The sequence below is a fragment of the Pteropus medius genome, unplaced genomic scaffold (assembly GCF_902729225.1).
Source record: "Pteropus medius unplaced genomic scaffold, Ma_sr-lr_union100, whole genome shotgun sequence".
Classification (NCBI taxonomy): domain Eukaryota; kingdom Metazoa; phylum Chordata; class Mammalia; order Chiroptera; family Pteropodidae; genus Pteropus; species Pteropus medius.
Window position 1 is genome coordinate 6195202 of NW_024349505.1, and position 21055 is coordinate 6216256.

General features: G+C 34.7%; 1 protein-coding gene across 3 annotated transcripts in view; it reads left to right on the forward strand.

Annotated features, from left to right (window-relative positions):
- The window catches only part of MRE11 (MRE11 double strand break repair nuclease), a 57083-nt gene that overhangs the window by 26546 nt on the left and 9482 nt on the right, over positions 1–21055 (forward strand). For 2 of the 3 annotated variants that reach the window (XM_039882021.1, XM_039882022.1), the window contains exons 14-18: positions 1500–1562; positions 9146–9365; positions 10269–10352; positions 18194–18252; positions 18516–18583. In XM_039882021.1, the coding sequence (XP_039737955.1) occupies positions 1500–1562; positions 9146–9365; positions 10269–10352; positions 18194–18252; positions 18516–18583 (494 nt within the window). The remainder of the gene's footprint in view (positions 1–1499; positions 1563–9145; positions 9366–10268; positions 10353–18193; positions 18253–18515; positions 18584–21055) is intronic. The other variant, XM_039882023.1, reaches the window with a different exon arrangement.

The window sequence follows — 21055 nt, forward strand, 5'->3', positions numbered from 1 at the left end:
GCCTTAAAAAAGGGTCCTTAAAATTGCTTACAAGGCCTTAACTCAATCTGGCTTTCTGTTAATTAACTTCTTTACCTTCATATCCGCTCTAGGTACAGCAACCTCCTTCCTATTTCTTAAATATACCAGGCATGCTTCTGCCCCAGTGCATTTGCACAGTTTCTTTCTTTTAAATGGAATGATTTTCCTAAGTTATTTGCAAGACTTATCCCCTACTTTTTAAAATTTTTGCTCATATATTACCCTCAATGAGGCCTTTCATGATCATCTTATTCAGATGTGACCCTGTCTTTCCTGCCTTATTTTTCTCTGAGCCCTTATCACCTTTTGCAGAGATTTCACAGGTTCAGATGTGTGAAAAGACAAGACTCCACTGGGCATACTCACTTAAGGTCTTTATTTAAAGGCAAAGGATATAGTATAGGAGGAAAAAGTATAGGGAGGCATTAGGGATCTGAGAGACACCAGACATAAGTTCCCCATGTCCTGTTTGCACATGGTGTACCCTGGATTGAACACCAAGATTTGTGCAGAAGTTCCAGGGAGTCTTTTATGCTCCTCTGGTCACATCATCAAGCCATGCTGTGCACCTGGTTATTTAGGTTGAAAATCATCAGTAAATAAACTAGCTCTGGGAATGCGAGAGGCTCCTCAGATATAAAGATAGAAATTTTCCAGTCTACCTATAAATTAACTTGATCCTGTATGCCTTCTAAAATGCAATATAACTTTTTATTTTCTTTATTGACTATCCTTTTTTACACAAACACACACACTAGCTCCACAAGAGCAGAATTTTTAACTATTTTATTCATTGTATTCTCGATTCCTACAATTGTGCTTACTAAACAGTAGGTGCTTAGTAAATATGAGCTGAGTAAACTATTAAATAAATGAAGTTTATCAATAACTACATAACTATATTTTAAGAACCTTTTAAGTAGGAACCAGTATAAAAGGAATCTCTAGTATCTCATGGTACCAGGACCATGGTCAGCAAACATTCAGTATTTGACTACTGATAAAATGGATCTTCAGGCACCCACCCACTTTAGATGCCATCTCAGATGCCTCCTGGATGTCTGCAGTCAGATGCACAAGAATGATTTGAGCAGTATAATAATTCAAACCTCTTGAGAGAAACATTTTTAACTATTTTACTGGAGTATAACACCCATAGGATATTAGAATTTTTTCCTCTGTAGTCTGACAGACTTTTTTAGTGACATGGAATATTTTGGCAGCAGGTAATAAAATTTGATTAGGTCCAATTTTTTTTTTTTTTACAAGTACTTTTCCTTACATTAAAACTTTAGAAAACCACTGGGAAAATAAGATTTTTTTTAAAAAAATCTGTCCTTTGTGAGGCAAAACTTACTTAAATTTCCAAGTTTTGTGTTGTAATAGAAAGCATCTGTTAACTAATTGTAGACCACTATTTTATAATTTATACAACAGAAATAAGCAACATGTTTATGATTTACTCTGTTATAATTCAGGTACGTCGTTTCAGAGAAAGCAGACAAAAAAATACTAATGAAGAAGATGATGAAGTTCGAGAGGTAATTTTTCTGCTGTAAATTCCTATACTTAGATGTCCTTTTGTTAAATTAGAATAACTGGAAGGTTTATTTAGAGTAGTCACTCCACAAGACCTAAGTTTGGTGGATAGGACTGAGCAGTGGGTAGCTAAGGACAGCTGCCTTTGACTTATTCCAATGCAATGTACAAATATTCTGCTTGCCATTATTCTCTTTTTTCTCCTTTGCTTTTGTCTAAAACTTATTTAATAGTGTGTGTTGGGAGTGGGATAAGGCTAGCATATATAAGAGCTCTTATTAATCAGAATTCACCTAATTGTTATCAGAGCATCTTATCAGTATAAGATAAAATTGTACCCTACTGAGCTGATGTTATTTTGGCCAAAAAGGAATAAACTTAATGTTTTGGTTACCAGTGTTATCATAGGTAAATGTACAGTGTCCACTGGCCTTTCTGAAATGTTGAAATTAGCCAAATCACTGTCATCTCTGTCTTCTCAGTCTTCTTAGAGTTAAGGAACTTGAAGTTAGCAACCATTTGCTTAAATTTTGGGCTTCTACCTGGTACTTGGTGAATTCATGATTGAAATATATTCTCCTACTTTCTTGTTGTCCTTAGTGTTTTATGATTACTATCTAGTATTAAAAGTTATTTTATGTATATACTGTTGGGATTGTGTCTTAATCGCTTTCATTCAGCATTTTGTATAGGACCTGTTATAGGTAGCCATTCGGCTTTATATTAGGAATACAAATATGAAAAAATGTATGGTCTACATCTACCAGAGATTCTTAATTTCGTAGATGAGACAGACATAATATAGAAAGAAAATATTAAACCTTATGACCCGAAGTTTCATCCTCATTGTGAATTCACGCAACTGTCCTGGTAGTCCATTTTTGTTTCCTAGATATTTTAGAACAATAACTGACCGGTGGTGACTTGGAAAGAGTTGAAGCACTTGACACATCCTCTAATTAACTTTTACAAATATCACTATTTTCTCTGCTACAATAAAAAAGAAATTAATAGGAATTTCTGCCCCTCTGCCCCTTTTTAAATAATACTTTTTGCCTTATTTTAAGCACATTCCTTTGGTAAAAGTCAATACCTGAGACACTAAAGAGGAAGAGGAAAAGAACCCTGTTTAAGGAGATGAGGACTCTCAGTTTGCATTTTTTCTCCCTAAACTCTTCCAAAGGAATCCATTTTTTAGTAGCTGATCTACTGATGACTATTAGGTTATACCACGGCCTTTAAATGTAAAGCAGCTTTAGACCCTGATATAAGAAAAAACAGTTCTCAAATAATTCTTCACCATCTCTAGAGGCCATAAGACAGACTCTAAGCCTTTTTTTTTTGTCTTTTTAAAATAAAACTTCCAAGTCTAAATCTGATTTACCTTATCATGTGACTCCATATTGTTATTTAGGATTTTAGATTGATCTAATAATGCTACTTGCCTGGAATTTTAAGGAATGGGAAAGTGACATTTTTGGTGGTGTTTTCTTCTTTTCTCTATCTTATAAAAGTGTGTTATTCTGTGACTCCCTCCCCTCCCCTGCCAAATTGTGTCCCAGTTTATTAGAATATGTAGAAATATGAACAGTATAGTAACTCAGTTAATAACCTTTCTCTAAAAAGAATATGCTAGGATAATCTTCTAAATGACTAGTAAGTTTCCCAGATATCTTTCCCTTGTACTACTTACACTATCTCCATGGAGTAAGATAGCAAATTTGGCAACGTAAACTAATATTACTGGTATTAGTGCCAGTATTGACTACAGTTTTTCCCTCCCTGTGCCTTTCATTCGTAGCCTTCAGTGATTACAAAACCAAAAGCTATTACCATCCACTAAATTTTACAATCAACATTCCCAATGTCAGAGTCATTCTCCTATATAAATCTATTAGAAAAAACAACTGGTACCTACTTGGCTTTTTTCATTACTGTTTTCAAGAGGAAAAGGGAAATGGAATTTACTGAATTTTGGCTATGTACATTACTTACACACTATCTCAGTTTCCATTTTGCAGATGAGACTAAGACCAGACTGAGGTTCACATGGTGGGACTGGAATTTGAACCAACATTAATACAGTGTATGGCCTATGAATGGCTAAAAATTTAAAACTACTATAACTATCAAGCAGCACATCAAAATCACTGTTTATAATAATCTCACATGCAACTACTGTACTGTTTATAAGATGATTTTTGTAAGCTAAAAAGGAGGAAGCTATAGATTTGGGTTCCTTTTTTAGATTTTTATTTATCTTACAGAATGCCTTTAAAGTAGAAAGGAGTGACAAGAAGGAATGCTACAAAGAAATGATTCCTGTTCTTAGATTATTTGGCTTAAACTTGATTATCCCTTTTAATTGAATGGATTACAGAAATATTTCTTTACAATGGATCCTTTGTGTTTGAAGCCACTAACTTCAGTTTTTCATTAATCTTTTAAAGAGTAAGAGTGAACATTTTATTCAAGGAAGGTAGGAGAGGACATGGAAATTTGTGTTTTGATTTTTTGGCTATTTTTTGAGACCTTCCTAGGTAATTTTTTGACATGCCATAGGGTGTTATAAATTTTTTATTCTCAGCATACTATTTAGAACTTGACTAATGGAGTTAGAGACTTTCCCAAGCTGTGATTCACAGCTTTGCAGAATCATTTAACTCAGAATATGAATCCCAGGACCCTGCTTAAATTATTTAAGCAAACAGACAAACAAAAGCATTAGCCCTTTTATTTAGAGAGAAAAAAAAATGTGCTATAAGAACTCTTGTTCACATAGAAAAACTCTCAAGTATTTTCTTTAATTATAAACTCACATTTAAATAGAAGGTGAAACAGTAAATATTTAGACTTTGCAGACCACGTATGGTCTCTGTCACGTTCTTTTTAAAAAAACTTTTCACAATCCTTTAAAAATGTAAAAACTATTCTTAGTCAGATCTACAGTCCACAGTTTATCTGGCTTCTTATTTCTTATGTTCTGTCTGAATTTGAGGCAGGATTGATATCCTCTTTCAAATTGTAATACTTAGTACTATCAACAGAGTGAAAAGGCAACCCACAAAATGGGAGCAGATACTTGCAAATCATACTATATATCTTATAAAGCATTAATATCCAGAATATAAAGAGCCTCTAAAATTTAACAGCAAAACAACCCAATTTAAAAATGGACAAAGGACTCAAACATTTTTCCAAAGAAGATAGACAAGTGACCGATAAGCATATGAAAAGATGCTCAATATTACTAATCATTAGGGAAATGCTAATCAAACCCTAGACACCACTTCACAGCCCTTATGATGGCTACTATCCAAAAACTAGAATATTAGTATTGGCAAGAATATGGAGAAATTGGAACCCTGTGTATTGCTGGTGGTAGCATAAAAGCTACTATAAAAAGCAGTATGATAGTTCCTCGAAAACTTAAATATAGAATTACTATACAGTCTAGCAATTCCACTTCTATGTGTGGACCAAAAGAATTGAAAGCAGGGACTTGAACAGATTTATATACCAAAGTTCATAGGAGTATTCACAATAGCCAACAGATAGTAACAATCCAAATGTCCATCAAAAAATGAATGTGTAAACAAAACGTTATACACATTCACTGGAATATTATTTAGCTTTAAAAGGAATGAAATTATGATACATAACTACCACACAAATGAGCCTTGAAAACATATTAAGTGAGGTAAGCCAGATAGAAAAGGACCAATAATGTATGATTTCACTTATTTGAGATACCTAGAGTAGTCAAATTCATAGACAGACAGTATGGTAGTGATTACCAGGGATTGAGAGCACTAGGGAATGGAGAGTTATTGTTTAGTGACTATTGAGTTTTAGTTTGGGATGATGAAAAAGTTAGGGAGCTGGATGATGGCACTGGTTGCACAACATGGTGAATGTACTTAATGCCACTGAACGGTACACTTAAAAATGGTTAAAATGGTATATTTTTATGTTACGTATATTTTACCACAATTTTCAAAAGTGTAATACTGGGATACTGCATTTTCAAATCTCACAAAAAAGTATATGGAAACATCTTGCCATCGGCTCTAGACCTACACTCATGAGGTAAATTCCTACAAGAAATGTACTTCAAAGACATCATTGAACTCCAAAGTCTATTGCACAGAAAAGGTGAAGTTAAAATACTATTTGAATGTAATGTTTGAGGTGATAACATGAAGACTTAGTATTTAGACAAAGGGAAAGCATAAAATTTGGAAATGATGGTAATTCTTCTCAAGAAAAAAAATCATAAAACGGTGTATGCATTTAAAACTTTGCTTGATTCTGCCAAATTGTTCCAAAGTACATGAAAAGATGTGTCAAACCAGTTGACGTTTCAACCAATAGTATTTGGGAGCTCTCATGTGTCCACATCTTTGCTGTTATCATGTACTACTACCTCTTTTGATCTAAGGGGTGAGAAATTATTTCTTGTTGTTGTTTTTAATTCATACTACTTTTATTCTAGAGTCTGAACAGTTTTTATGTTTATAAATCATTTGCATGAAACACCTGGTCATGTTCTTTGCCCAGAAAATTTTTTTCTTTTTTTTCTTTTTTGGCTAAGGCATTGGTCTTCTTCTAATTGATTTATAAGAACACTCATGTGAAAGTGTGCACACACTGTGTTTATGTGTGTAGCATATTTAGAGTTTTTGTCATATAAGAAATATCTGCCTATTCCTAAGGGTTTTTTGTTTAAATCCAGATGGGTGACGAATTAAATGCCTTTTTAGTATCTATGGAGATAAGCATGAGGGGTTTTTCCTCCTATGTTCTGTTAATATGGTGAATTATTAATATTAACACATATCTTAATATTGGCCCATCCTCAGTATCACTTTGTGAATCTCCTGGTTACAGGTATACTGGTCTTTTCACATACTCGTGGATTCGTTGTTTGCTTTAATATTCATAAGTAAGATACTGTAATTTTATTTTTGTGCATATAATTCCTTTTCAGTTTTTAGTACCATGTTCTGCTGGCTTTATAAAGAAAAAAATGGAAACCTTTTTTATGCTCTGGTACTATCGAAATAGCAGTAGAATTAGTTGTTTTTTTGAAGAGTTGGTAGAATTTACCTGTGAGATTTTCTAGTTGTCCTTTTTGGGAGTGTAGTTCTTTTAACAATTTTTGTCAAAATTTCCTTTGATAGTCTGTTGAGATTGTCTTTTCTTGACTCAGTGTAGGTCATTTATTTTCCAAATTACTTAGACTTAAGCAGAATATTTATCATGATTCTTTTAATTTTCCTTGGATCTTTTTTCCTCTCCATTCTAACTTTTTGTTTTAATTTAATTCATTGCTTTGCTTTCTATGTTCTATATGCAATATTTTTATTATCATTTTCTAGATATTCTACAGTTCTAATTTTATTTTATAGTTTGGAGTCAGAGTTTTTGTTTTACTATTCTAATTTTATTACGTGATGATTAGGTAGTATAATACTCTGTACTATTTAGAATTTATTAATATTTTTCTTAGTAAGCTCCCCATTGTATCACTTAAAACATTTCATGGGTTCTTGAAAAGACCATATTACTTATTTTTGGAGTTCAACATGCAGCAGTTAGATCTAGCTTATTAATTATGTAATTTAGGTCTCCTTTTTTCTTTTAAATCTACTTTTTTTTCCCCTGATGTACAGCAGCTGGTTCTCGTTACTCGTGGTAGTTATGTTCAACAGAGTCACTGTAAATACTGAATTAGTGAACACTGAACCATTGCTTCTCGGGAAATACAGGATTAGGTTCCTGCCAGCCAATGTTTATAACATTTTTGTCACCTGATCAGTATATAACCTTTTTCATGTGTGTTTCTGTTTAAAGATACCTTATTTGATATACATTCTTGATTTGTTAACATTGAACTTCTGGCCAACAGCCCTGTAACTTATGCCTGGATGTAACTTATCTAACAATATGTTATTTTTTTTGTAAGGCATATAACAGCCTTCTTGCACTTGGGCACACAGACAGCATTTCAGCTGTTCACCGGCAGGGGGCGGGCATTTAAAATGTAAAATCGCTAACCAAAATGAGACACTAAAATATGCTATGAAAAGGCTTTATTGCATTGTTTGACTTTATATGTGTAATGTGCGTGTCAGATGACTCAGAATTTTCACTACTTTATACAAGTTCATGAATGACCATGAGAGTATCAGGAGTGTTGTATTTGGAGTTACAAATAAATTTTGGCAAGTAGGTGAATTTGCAAATATGAAATCCAAGAATAATAAAGATTGATTGTACTTAATCTGGAACAAGAAAGATGACTTGAAATCTTTTTCTGCTATTTTAAAAATATTTTTTTGTTGTATTCCTTAGTGTTTGGTTTTTGTTTGTTTGTTTTTGCATTGTAATGCCATGTTGAGCCCTTCATTAATGGTTTTAGCTGTATTTTGCTTCAGCTCAGATCATCATTATGAAGCTAGATTACTTCCCACCTCTCATTACCCACTTCATTCCTATTTCTACCCTGCCTGCTTTTTTCTCATCTCCTCATTTCATCACCTTATCTCATGGCATCACAGAGAGCTTAGAAATGATCTAAGAAGACCCAGAATTTATCATTCCAAGCAAGAAAGACTATTGTCATGGCCACTTGATATAGATTAATTTTGGGTAGCTCTACACTGCCCGAAAATCTTCTCAACTTTCTTCCTTAGCCATGTCAAAGATGCACTATATCCAGTAACTCTTCGTAGATTTTGTGTTTGGGGGTTTGCGCTGTTTTCTAGTTTAATTGAAAAGATATTGTGTTTCATTTTTGTTCTCTGTGTTTCATTTTGATTGGTTTATGGGAAGAGATGAGGTCAGCATTGCTTTTATTCTGTTTGTAATCAGAAAATCTGTATTCATTTCAGAGTTAATCAAAACATTTCATTAAATTTCCAACTTGTCTTTTGTAGTCAGTTTCTTATCAAAATAAAATTTATGGCATATTCTCTTCATCCTAAGGTTTTTATTCCTGGCCTTCAGTTGCTGTATTTTACTTAATTCTTTTGATTATATATTTATGAGATTATTGCTCATGTTTTTCTGATTACAGAAGTAATATTTTGAAAAAGTATATTGTAGAAAATTTTTAATATTTAAGAATGAAAAAACCAAAAATGCCCTAAAATTTCATCCCCCAGAGATAACAGCTGTTTTTTTTTGTAGGTTTTATTTTTCTTCTTTATTAAGAGCCCATTGTACAAAGTTGCTCAAATGGTGACAGTCTCTTAGAAATGGCGGTGTTGAATTGGGAGTAATTACCAGTATTTCTCCCAGTTCTGAAAGTTCTGATTCTGTGAAATTTTATATTTCTCGGTAAACTTCTTCAGAAGGTCTCATTTTGCAAGTAGTATTGTAAATTGATCTCACAAATCATAGGCACTGAATTTGATGGAGGAGGGAGGTTATCCTGTTTTACATTTTTATAGCACAATTAGTGAAAAAACAGTTTAGACAGTTTGACAATATTAAATGTTCATCTGAATGACCAGACTAATGACTTTTAGGGTGTTGCATTACCTACTAGTATGTACTTTCTTCTTGTTATTCCTCTCAGGCCATGACTAGGGCCAGAGCCCTGAGATCTCAGTCAGAGGACTCTGCTTCCGCCTTTAGTGCTAATGACCTTATGAGTATAGATATGGCAGAACAGATGGCTGATGACTCGGATAGTAGCATTTCAGCAGCAGACAACAAAGGAAGAGGCCGAGGAAGGGGCCGAAGAGGAGGAAGAGGGCAGAATTCAGTGTCCAGAGGAGGATCTCAAAGAGGAAGAGGTCAGCACTGAGTATGGTCTTTTGCACACATCCAGACTTGGCCATTGAGTGGGAAGTACAGAATTGTTCTTTAAACTTTTATTTTTATAATGCATAAAGTCAGTCTTTAATGTAGTTCTGATATGTACATGAATTTTGAATGGCTGCATGCACATAGGGTCTTAATTGCTCTTAATATGTATTTTTTTCACACAGTACCTTTGGGGTATGTTTAATGTCTTATTTACTCTTACATGTACAAAGTAATGAGGTAAATATGAGCTTTTGAGGAAAATGGCTAGCTAATATCCGCTGGCAGCAGGAAGAAAACTCCAGATCATAAAAATTAGTTTTGTTACTATCATACAGATGCCCACATTCTTATAAAGGGGCTTCATAACATTTGTTTGAAAAGAAAAGCCACCCAAAACAATTTGATTTCTTAAAACAATTAGTAACATTAATTGCCATCATTGTATTTAATGTGACACTATTGTTATTAAATAGTCTAAACAATAGAAAATAGTCATCCGGTGACTTCCTGATGCATTATATAAATCAATCCGTAGGAACATTTTAAGATAATTTTTATTATATATTTTTCCATAGGAATTTTAAGATGGTAAAATAGATAGTACCTTAGCTAAAAATCTCCATGGAGGGTAATTCTCATTTTTTAAGGATAATTATTTTTATTACCCTTACATTTATGAAATTTTTCCTTAATTTTAATTGGAACAGTATGAACCAAATGCAGCCTAATTGATTGATCAGACTAGATAGTTCTTTCTATATATATATCTTTGGCTTTTTACACATAAACTATGTTTTGACATAACTTTATTTAGATTTCATTTTGGTGTTATTTTTTAAAAAACCTAGCTACTAATGGATTTGTATATTGACCGCTCATTATTCTAACAGCAGGCACTGGTGCGGAAACTTCTACTCGAAGCAGAAGTTCAAAGGCCACTATGTCAACATCTAGAAATATGTCTATTATAGATGGTGAGTATAGACTGCAAATGATTATCTAGCAGTTATTTGTAAATTCCAACACAAAAAGACCTAGGAAACCCCATTAATAAACCTCATTGGTTTGTGTTGCCATCAAAAGCATTTATAGAATCACAGGATAAATTATGCTGTGATTTAAAAGATTTTTGCCATTTATTGGTGCTCTTACAGAAACTGAGCTTTAGAAATTAACTTTTAGACCAATCTATTTCTCTTTTACAGAGATCACTAAGACATTGAAAAGGCAATTGGTCAGTAAATCAACACTGATCGCGAGATAAGGAACTGCTTCTTAATGTGTTGTTTACTTTCTTTCCTCCTACTGTTAGTATAGAGAAGTCATGTGAGCTGTATTTAAGGGAAATTATGGTTAGGGTTCTTTGAGTTAAAATTTTGTGGTCTAAAAATTGTCCTCAAACTAAGGGGATCTATTTTTATAAATGATCTGTAATAATAATTTAATATAAAAATTTAATAAACAATGTTAAATAGTATGGTTTATGAGAACAGCCAAAGTTGTTAGTCAGATTTATGAAAATATATGTTAAAATGAGTAGTGATATTTTTTTTACCTAGTATTCAGATATCCATACATATGTATTTTGTTTACATTATCTTATTATCTGAGGTAACTTTTATAGCTAGGATTAATTTTGACATTAAAGAGATGGACTAAATCTCACAATATGAAATTTATCAAGGATAAATATAAAATGCATATATGTCCAAAAGGTCAGCTTTACAAGAAGAGTTCTGAGAGGCATGTGACATAGCAGCGACCCAAGTAAAAAAGACTTAGGTCAGTAAGAGTCGTGCAGGTTGACCTACCTGTCCAAATCTAGTGGTGTCTTAAGTATTATTAATAGAGGTTGTGCATCTCTATAGCAAGGAAGTTCTCTGTACTGAATTGGATGCATCATGCCAAGAATACTGTGTTCACCTTTGGAACTGTTTCAAGAAGGACATAAATTATATATAATCATTCGTTTTATTTATATATACATAAATAAAAGAACAGCTTTGCCTACTCCCTCATTTGTAGATGAGGGAATTGAGCTGAACAATTTGCCCTAGGTTGATAAAACCACTGATAGTACTAATAATAGCTAATATTTCTGGAACGGTTGCTGCATGCCTCTCAATAGCTCTGTGGCGTAGGTATTTAAATGATCCCTGTTTTACTAAAAAGGGACCTGAGGCTTTGAAAAGATAGGCAGTTTACTCAGGGTCTCACAACTAGTAAATTCTAGAGCTTGTGGATTGATTCCAACATTTCCAGACTCCAGAACCAGTAGTTAACCACTATACTAGTTGCTAGAGGAAGATAAGATTAGAGACCTAGCTGCTGGTTCTTAATATAAAGATGGAGCAAGCTGCCTCAGATGGAGGTGAGTTGTGACCCTATTAAAGGAAATTTTCAGCGTTCGTTGGATGATAGCACAACCTGGAAAAAGGATATAATCAACAGATCCATTAAATGACAATTAAGGAACCTTCCTATCAGAAATTCTGTTGCTGTATTTTCACTTAAGGATTATTCAGTACTTAAAGAGAGCTAGCTGAGATCCTGGTCTTTTGACTTTAGAAGCATATTGTCTTTGTTGCCAATGAGGAAATGGCATCTGTTCTCTTCTTGGCAGGTCTAAGATAAAAGCAGTGAAGGAGAAAGAGAAGAGATAGGATGGGAAAATACCTAGGCTGAGTTCACCACATAAAAGCCTTGTGACTTTGGACAGGTCACTCACTCTTCTGGTTTTACATGTACATTGGGAGTAATAATCCCTGCCACATTGGGTTATTCTGAAAAGTAAAAGCAAAAAACCTGGCACGTGGTAGGCATTTATGAACTGTTACTGCTATTATAAAAAAAGCGAAAGCAGAGGGAATTAGAAGAGTGAATGAAATATGAACAGTTTCATGTTAAACCACCAAAAGTTGGTTAGCATGCAACACAGAGGCATGGATGTTATAAATTACCCGCCTTTACCTTAGCCCACTCATGTTTTAATTATTTTAGTGAAACTTCTTTTGATATCAGTAGGTAGAATTAATCATTTAAAATGAGTCTTCTGGTTTCCATTGCTATTGCTAAGAAAGCAGATAAACTTGTTGCCTTTTTTTTAAGTCTGTTTTTTTTCCAGCTGGCTGTCTTGGTGTTCTGCAGTTTCACTATAATGGGATTTTTTTTTTTTTTCCATCCCGCTTAGGATTTATTAGGTGTCATGAACTGTGGATTGTTCTTTCATCGTTACTAGAAAATCCTTAGCTGTTATGCCCTTAGATATTACCTCTACACTATTCTTTTTCTCCTTTTTGGGTCTTCAGTTAAATAAATATATATGACCTTTTAACTCTTTCTTTTTATGATTCTTAACCTTTCTTGTATTTTCTGTTGTTTTATTTCCCTGTGTTATGTTCTGAGTAATTATTTCTGATCAGTCTTCCAGTTCACTCATCTGTTCTTAAAACTGTCGGTTAAATTTTTAATTTTCTTTTTTTGTGGGGAAAGGAGGGTTGAAATTCTTTTTGGTTCTTTTTAAATGCACAGTAAGGATTTTTTTTCTTTTTGTATTCTGTATCTAACAACCCAGTATCTGAATGTCTTCGGCCTCTTTCTATTGCTGTTTTTGATTCTGTCGCTTCTCATGCATGGTGACTTGTTTTCTTGTATGCTGTTATCTGTTGTCTCCCCCCAAACCAGCAGTACGAATAATTTGAGATCTTGGATGAAGATATCTTCCTCCAGAGAAGATTCACATTTGTTTTCCCAGGCTTCTAGGGGCAACACTAGTCTTAGACCACCTTAAATTTATACCTGTGTGCCACCTTAAATTTATACCTGTGTGCCAGTCAGGTGATATGTATTTGTAAAATCCTGTTTGTGTCTGCTTCTCCCCTTAAGCTTTGAGGTCCCAACTTAATGTAGGGTGGAAATGCATCAGGCTCCCCACCTTGAACAGTCTCAGATTATGGTAGCTCTCTGTGTCTTCCTACAGAACTGTCAAAACCATTGTTAACATTTGCCCACGTCAACTGGTATCCTTAGGGAAAATGCCTCTACTATACTAGCCTCTTTGAATTCTAGCTTTTCTTCGGTTTTGGTCTGTTTGTTCCTTACTATGTGATTAGCTCTTCAGTGCCATTAAGATTTTCTTTTTAATGTTTGGTTTGGTAATTTGGGTTGTTTTCAGCAGAAGTGTTTGAATAATCTAACCTACAAGGAACAGGTACAGAGTTGTTTTTTTTTCTGTATTTAAAATTCATCCGTGGTTGCCTTTTTTGCAACTAGAACTCTATGTCTCATAGGGGTTTTGTGAACATTTCTTTTACTTTTTAACATCAGGTCCTTTCAGAAACCACTATGCCAGTGAAACTTTAAAAGACATTCTTTAGTGATTCCTGCTCTGTTACCCATTGATAATGTGGAATAAAGCTTCTATTTGTGTGAAGAAAACAAGAGACCCGTTGTAGTGCTTTAGAATTTTCACAGATAGGCATGACTAAACATTTTTTTAAGTAATTATATTCATTTGTAAAAAGAGACTATGTAAGTAAGCCGAATTAATATGAAACTTAGGATTTCCTGAATTATGTTCCAGGCAAAAATCTTATTGCAGTACTTTTTACAATGGATGGTTAAGAACTCATGCTCTAGAGTCATGAGTCACATCTGGTGTGGCCGGCCAGCTCTTTCCCCGCCGGCTTGGTGCTCTTGCACTGTAAGTACCTGGTGAAAGGGATTGTACTATTTTGATCATCATGGTATCTACAGTGCCTGGCACACAGTATATGTTCATTAAGTACTTGAGAATGGCTGAATAAAAATTACTTAGAGATCGTGTATCATAAAGGTTAAGAATGTGGTTCTAAAGTCAGACAGACCTTGGTTTGAATTCTGATTCCTCGATTTACTAGCTGTGTGTTCCCTAACAGATTAATTAAGCTTTCCAACTCTAAGCTTTAGTGTCCTCGTCTGTCAGATGGGGTAATGGTTGCATTTTATGGGTTATTTTGAGGATTAATGAGAAAATGCATGTGAAATACCTGGCACAGTATTTGTACATATTAAGCTCCAGTAAATGTAAATTATTATTCTGTAAGCTTCAGATCCCTTAGTTATAAAATTGGCAATGTAGTACTTACTTCACAGAACAGTTAGAAGTATTAAATGAACTTATGAACATACGTTACTGAATATAGCACTTAGTAAGAATCAAAGAAAGGATTGCTGCTGTTGGAGTTAGTGGCAATGTTTACAGTAACTTATGAAAATGGATGTTTTATAGTTTCAATTTGTCTTTTATGTAATTGATTCACTCTAATGTTTTTTCAGTTTAACTGATTACCTCCAACATTGGGCCTTTTTTTGAAAAATGAAATTGACTTTTTATACATATGTGTACATTTTTCTCAGGTTAGATTTGGTGTTTAAGTCTCTGACAGAATAACCATGGGGTATTAACTATAGTTAACATGACTTTGGGACAAAAGCAACTTTAAAAATATAACTGCTAGATCCCTACTGTAAATGGAGATAATGGTCAGATTCTGTAATAACAAGCTCCATGGAGTATTGAGATTCATTATTGTACTGGATATTGTTGGGAAAGCTAGGTATTATGTTTAAAGCTAGCAGAGGCTGTATATAAAAGATGACAGCCTGGAATTTTCCATTGAAGTTCATCTGCAGAGTATGATGACTAAAACAAATAAAAGATAGCTTTGAAGCCTTTGCCTTTACACTTTACCATAGTGGTTACCACTGCTGCTAATACATTTACCCCTACTATTACTAGCTACATGTTTTGTAGTTAGTAATGCTACGACGACTGTGCATTTGCCAAAGCAATTTACATTAACTACCTCTTTAGCGTTTGAACGAATTTCTGCATGAAGTAGTATTAACACTATATTACAGGTGAGGAAACCGAGACTTAAGCCAAAAGAACTTGGCTATAGTCACCCAGCTTGTAAGTCAAAATAAGTCTCATTCTACGAGACAGTTCTTAACCACCATACTGTATTGCCTTCCTAACAAAACTCAGTGCTTATTTTCTGATAACATTAATTATGTGAATTTATTTATTGTTTGCTATCCACTAGGGACAAAAAGAAAGGAGGGCTCTTCTTTTCAAGGATCTAAAGTTTGAGGAGTCAATTAGTGAATAACTATTAAGCAGAAATATTCTTTTTAAAGAGTCATGATGTACTCTTTCCCAAACAGGAAACAACCTAAATGTTGTCCAGCAACTGGTGAATTGGTTAACAAGTTCTGGTGCATTCATAAAATAGAATAGGACTCAGCAGTAAAAAGGAACAAACTACTTATACATGCAGCAACATGAATGAATGACTCTCAAAAGTATTATGCCAAGTAAGAGAAGCCAGACTCAAAAGGTAGCATACTGTATGATTCCATTTATATGACAAAGGCCAAACTACAGAGAAAGAAATTATGCCAGTCATTACCAGGAATTAGAGGTGGGTGAGGGAATTGGCCACAAAGGGGCACTTGAGAACTTTTTGGCATGAAAGGAATATTCCCTATCTCGATTTTCAAGCGGTTATGCAACTGTAAAGTTTTGCCAAAATTCATAAAATTGTATGATTACAAAGGGTGACTATCACTGCGTGTAAAATGTACCCCAATACAAATACATGAAAAGATGCTCAGCATCATTAATCATCAGGGAAATGCAAATTAAAATCACAGGAAATATCACCTCAAAAAGAGTCATGATGACTGGCTTTGTTACCCAGTTGCCCTGTCCAGCCTTTTAAATGGAAGTAGAGTAGGATGTGAGGCCACTAATTGACAAGAATTCTGCCTCTGCCCTTTGTCTTCCCAGGTGGACATCACAAATTGGGGGTGGAACCTGGAGTAGGAAAAAATGAGCAGATCATAAATTTAGGCGAGGTAGAAAGATTCTGAGTTTTCTGACTAGGAGAATTTTGAACTTTATGAAATTCTTTGAGTATTTAACTTTTCAAGTCCTCTTATCTCTTTTTTCTCCTCTTGCCCTGTTGGGGGTTGTCTTGGGGAGACATTTTTTAATGTTAGGAAACTGGTAATGCTTGGGAGAAAATAAACCTCTGATTGGCTGTTTGAAATTTATTCCAGATTTTTAATATTCTGCACCCAATTCCAAAGTGTGTATGTGTGTGTGGAGGGCAGGGGTCGGCGGGGGGTGGGGGGGGCGGTGTGCGGTCCCCACACCACCAAGCAGTTCTCTGGGACACCAGCCAAGAGCCCTACAGTTTAACTTAGTTTTAACATTTTCCACCCAGAGACAGTGTCAGGTTCCTCAGGTTAAGGTCTCAGTCCCACAAGACTGCTCCCCTCTGCTTCAGATGCCAGTCTGAATCCAGGTTGTGACCAGTGAGTGAGTGGTTTTGACCAACTGGCTATAAATCAGAAGTTCCCACGACCCCCTCCTTGGCTTAGATTAGTTTGCTGGGGCAGCTCATGGAACTCAGGAAAACTAGATTACTGGTTTATTACAAAGGATATTAAAGGATACGAATCCACAGCCAGACGAAAAGATACATAAAGAAGAAGCTTGTCTCCTCAGGAGTCTGGGGCCTGACATGATGGAAGTGTTGTGGTTCCCCCACCTGGAAGCTCCTCAAACCTCTTCCTTTTGAGTTTATATGGAGGCTTCATAACACAGACACAATTGATTAAATCTTTGGCCATGGGTACTTTATTTGGTGGGGAAGATTCTAATAATTTTTTTTTCAATTACAGTTGACATTCAATATTACTTTCTGGTATACAGCATAGTGGTTAGACATTTATAAAATTTGTGAAGTGATCCGCCTGATAAGTCTGGTATCCACCTGACCATACACAGTTATTGCAGTATTATTGACTATATTCCCTATGCTGTACTTTATATCCTCGTGATTTTTGTAACTACCAATTAATTTGTACTTGTTGATGCCTTCACCTTTTTCACCTGGCTCCCAAGCCCCTTCCCATCTGGCAACCATCAATTTGTTCTCTGTATCAATCAGTTTCTGTTTTGTTTGTTCATTTACTTTGGTGATTGATTTAACCTCCAGTCCCTCTCCCCTCCCCAGAAATCAGAATGAGACTGATCCCCTGGTAATCTGCCCCTACTTTCCTAAAGTCACTGTATTAACATAACAAAAGATGCCTTTATGGATTTCATCACTTCGGAAATTTAGAGAGTTTTAGGAGCTCTGCGCCAGAAATTGAGACAAAGACCAAGTATCTATTTCTTATTATAAAATCATAATATCACAGTTTTGGGCTCAGGAAAAATAAATGGTTAACTAAATTTCATGTTCCTAACCAAGTCTGTAAAATTTAAAAAGTAAGGGTTCAAAAATTTTATCAGATATGCCGCGTTTCAGAATTTGCCTCTAGACTATTTCTTAGGTACCGAATATGGTTAACAAAATAGGGGAAAATAAGAAAGCTCATATTGGCTCCTAACATAGCCATAGGGAGGGAATTGCCCACTGTAAGAGAAGGAACACCGTAGGAAGGTTACCCTCAGTATATTAGGAGTTCAGTCCCTCAGGTGATCAGATTTTATCCTTCTGTATAAGTGTATTTATGAACATGGCTTGTAACTATATTTGAATTAGCCAAGAAATCATATGAAACTTGCAGATAGGCTTTGATTTATTTGAACGTAGAATGGCACCTCACTTTAGATTGTAAAAAATACAAATGGTTTTATGATTAGTCATCATGAGTTTTTGCAGGTAGGACTTAGGAAATCTTCAGCTAAAGAAATGTGCAAATTTTTCTAAGTTATTTTAAGAACAAAATAATGGCTATTTTATCTTTTTCATTATAGCCTTTGGATCTGCGAGACAGCAGCCTTCTCAAAATGTTACTACTAAGAGTTATTCAGAGGTAAGAAAAAAAGTTTTATAGTTGTTTTAATAATTGATGTTTTCTGCGTTATGAATTATCTAATTGATCTGAAAGTAAATAGAGGAAGCTTTAGTTTAAATAGATGCTGCTTACATGGTTTCTGCCTCCTTTTTGTGACTTTTATTTATTTATTATTTTTTGGTATATTAAAAAAACCTCAGATTCAGTTATTTAATTCATTTTTATTTAAATGTTCTATTTCTGTAAAAACTATTTGCTGTTTTGTCTTTTTATTCCTTTAGGTGATTGAGGTAGATGAATCAGATGTGGAAGAAGACATTTTTCCTACCACTTCAAAAACAGATCAAAGGTAAGTACAGTGACTTCCTATAAAAAGAAACATTTGAAAAAATTAAAAATTATCCAGAATTCTGCTTCAACATCTTTCTATGCCTCAGATGGTTAGGAGGCTTATTTTCAACTCGTCAAGTAAGTAGAGAAGTGAAAAATAGACCAAGTACTACTTCATAGAATCAATACAGCATAATTGCAAATATTTTCTTTGAAAATTTAAATAACCTGTAATCATTTCCTTTTGTCTTTATTACCTGATGATTTTCTTGATGGAGTACTATGTTCTCTCCAATTAACAGAAAATAGTTTTGTAGTTTGTTAATACTTGATTTCAGCTTCTCTTGATCATCATATTTTTATATACTAAATTATACAGGGTGCTAAAAAGAGGATCATATTGACATTCTCTGCCTTCAAAGTACTTACATGCTTTTTCTGTCCTTTTTGGTTTTTGTCTATTACTTTGTGGCTTGTCTTGATTCATTATTACCATTTTCTTTTCTGTATTAACATTTTAGATGAATACTGCTTAACTAAAGCTCAGTTAATGAAAATTTCTACTTAAGAAAATAATCAAGCACTTTTTTTTCATACTTATTTTCTGTGTGAGCATTATATTAGGTCTAATGGGGGACATAATAAATGTTTTAAAATGGTTACTGCCTTCAGGCAACATAAATTATAATGGAAGAGATGAACACATTTCAATCCATTAAGGGATGATTGAGTCAGTACATAATTATGTGTGAAATTTTGTGATACAAACTAGGTTTACGTGCTTATAGGCCCATAGAAAAAGGAGCAAGAAGTATGGGCTCTCCCATAGAAGAAAAAGCTTTATACTGTAGTAAAATTTACCCGAGATTTTAAAGATAGGAATTATTTGGATTAGCAGGTGGAGAGTGACAGTTGAGAGAAATGACATGAGCAGAAGTTAGAGAAATAAGGGTGAGAATGAGGGAAAAGCGCTATCTCGTTGTTTCTCAAACTTTTTTTATGGTCTCAACCTTTTTCATTACCCAAGGATAAAAATTAAATTTGATTTAAATTAATTTAAATGACTTTAATTTAGAAAGTACATACTAAAGAATGGAATTTTGTTGGGTAAGATCAAGCTTGGGAGTGCCAAAAACCATTGTAATATCTTAAGATTTTTCACCCATCCCACCCCCTGTTTTTTGTTTCCCGGGTACGATATTGACCCCCCATTGAGAATATATACTTTATATGAATTAAGAGTCTATGTTAGAAGAATTGGTAAGGATAGTTCCATATTCAGGTAACCATTATGTAGGAGCTAGGGATAGAAATATAAAAGAAATGTCTCCTTCCTCCCAGAAATTTACACTTTAATGGTATGCTGATCACAGCACTAATAACCCACCAAGATAAATGTTTTATTTGAATGTGGTGAAATCTAAGGGAAGTGCCAATGTTTTCTAGGATAGGTCATTGAAGGGTTTACAAAGAAAGTAGGTAACATTTGAGCCGATGATAACAGATGTGTAAGAATGCTCGAAGGACATCAGAGTGCAGCAACAAAGAGTAAGGTCACAGGCCACGGATATCTGCTTTGAAAGGATGATCAGGGAAAGCCCCTGAGGAGATTACATTTAAGCTGAAATGTTATTAAGACAGACTCGACCTTGCACAAATCCGGGAAAAGCCCTTGCAGAGTTTCCTGAGGAAGAAACAAGCTTGCTGCAGTTTAGGAGCCAGCGAATAAAGTGAGGCGGGAAAGGGGGTGGTTTGAGATGAGAATAGAAGAGAGGTCGGAGCACATCTTGAAGCAGGGACAGGTTAGCAGAACAAGGAATTTGGACTTTATTATAAACGCAGAGGGAAGCCAGGGAATGATTTTGAGAGAGTAATGGCATCATTCGATTTATATTTATAAGGATCCCTGTGGTGCAGGAGGACAGGAGTGGGACAGGCTGACCCGAAAGGGACTGTAAATAGGTAGTCCAGGTGAGAGAGACGATGGAGACTTACACCAGAGTAGTAGCTGGGAAATGGAGAGAATCGACTGTTTCAAGATATGTTTTCAGGCAGACGTGGCAGAAGTTGGGGATGGATTGAGTATTTGAAGTGAGGGAGAATGAGGGGGCAGGATCATTGTTGATTGTCAGGTTTCCTGCTTGAGCACTTAGATAGTGCCGTACCCTGAGAAAGACATACAGGAAGAGAAACCGTTTTTTTGTAGGGAATAATAGGCAGATAAAAGTTCTACTTTCAATGTGAAATGTTTGAGATGCCTGTGAAATTTACATGAAGGGAGGTTTTAGGTGATTGGTGAGTCTAGAGCTCAGATGAGAGATTTGAATGATGCCTAAATTTACTTCTCAACAGCATGTAACTGATACTTAAAGCCATGGGAATGGATCAATCACCTGGAAAGAGAAGGTGGAGAGAAAAGACGGCTTATGTTCTGATCCTTGGGTTTCATTCTTTAGAGCTTAGGTGAAGTAGAAAAGACAACAAGAAAGAC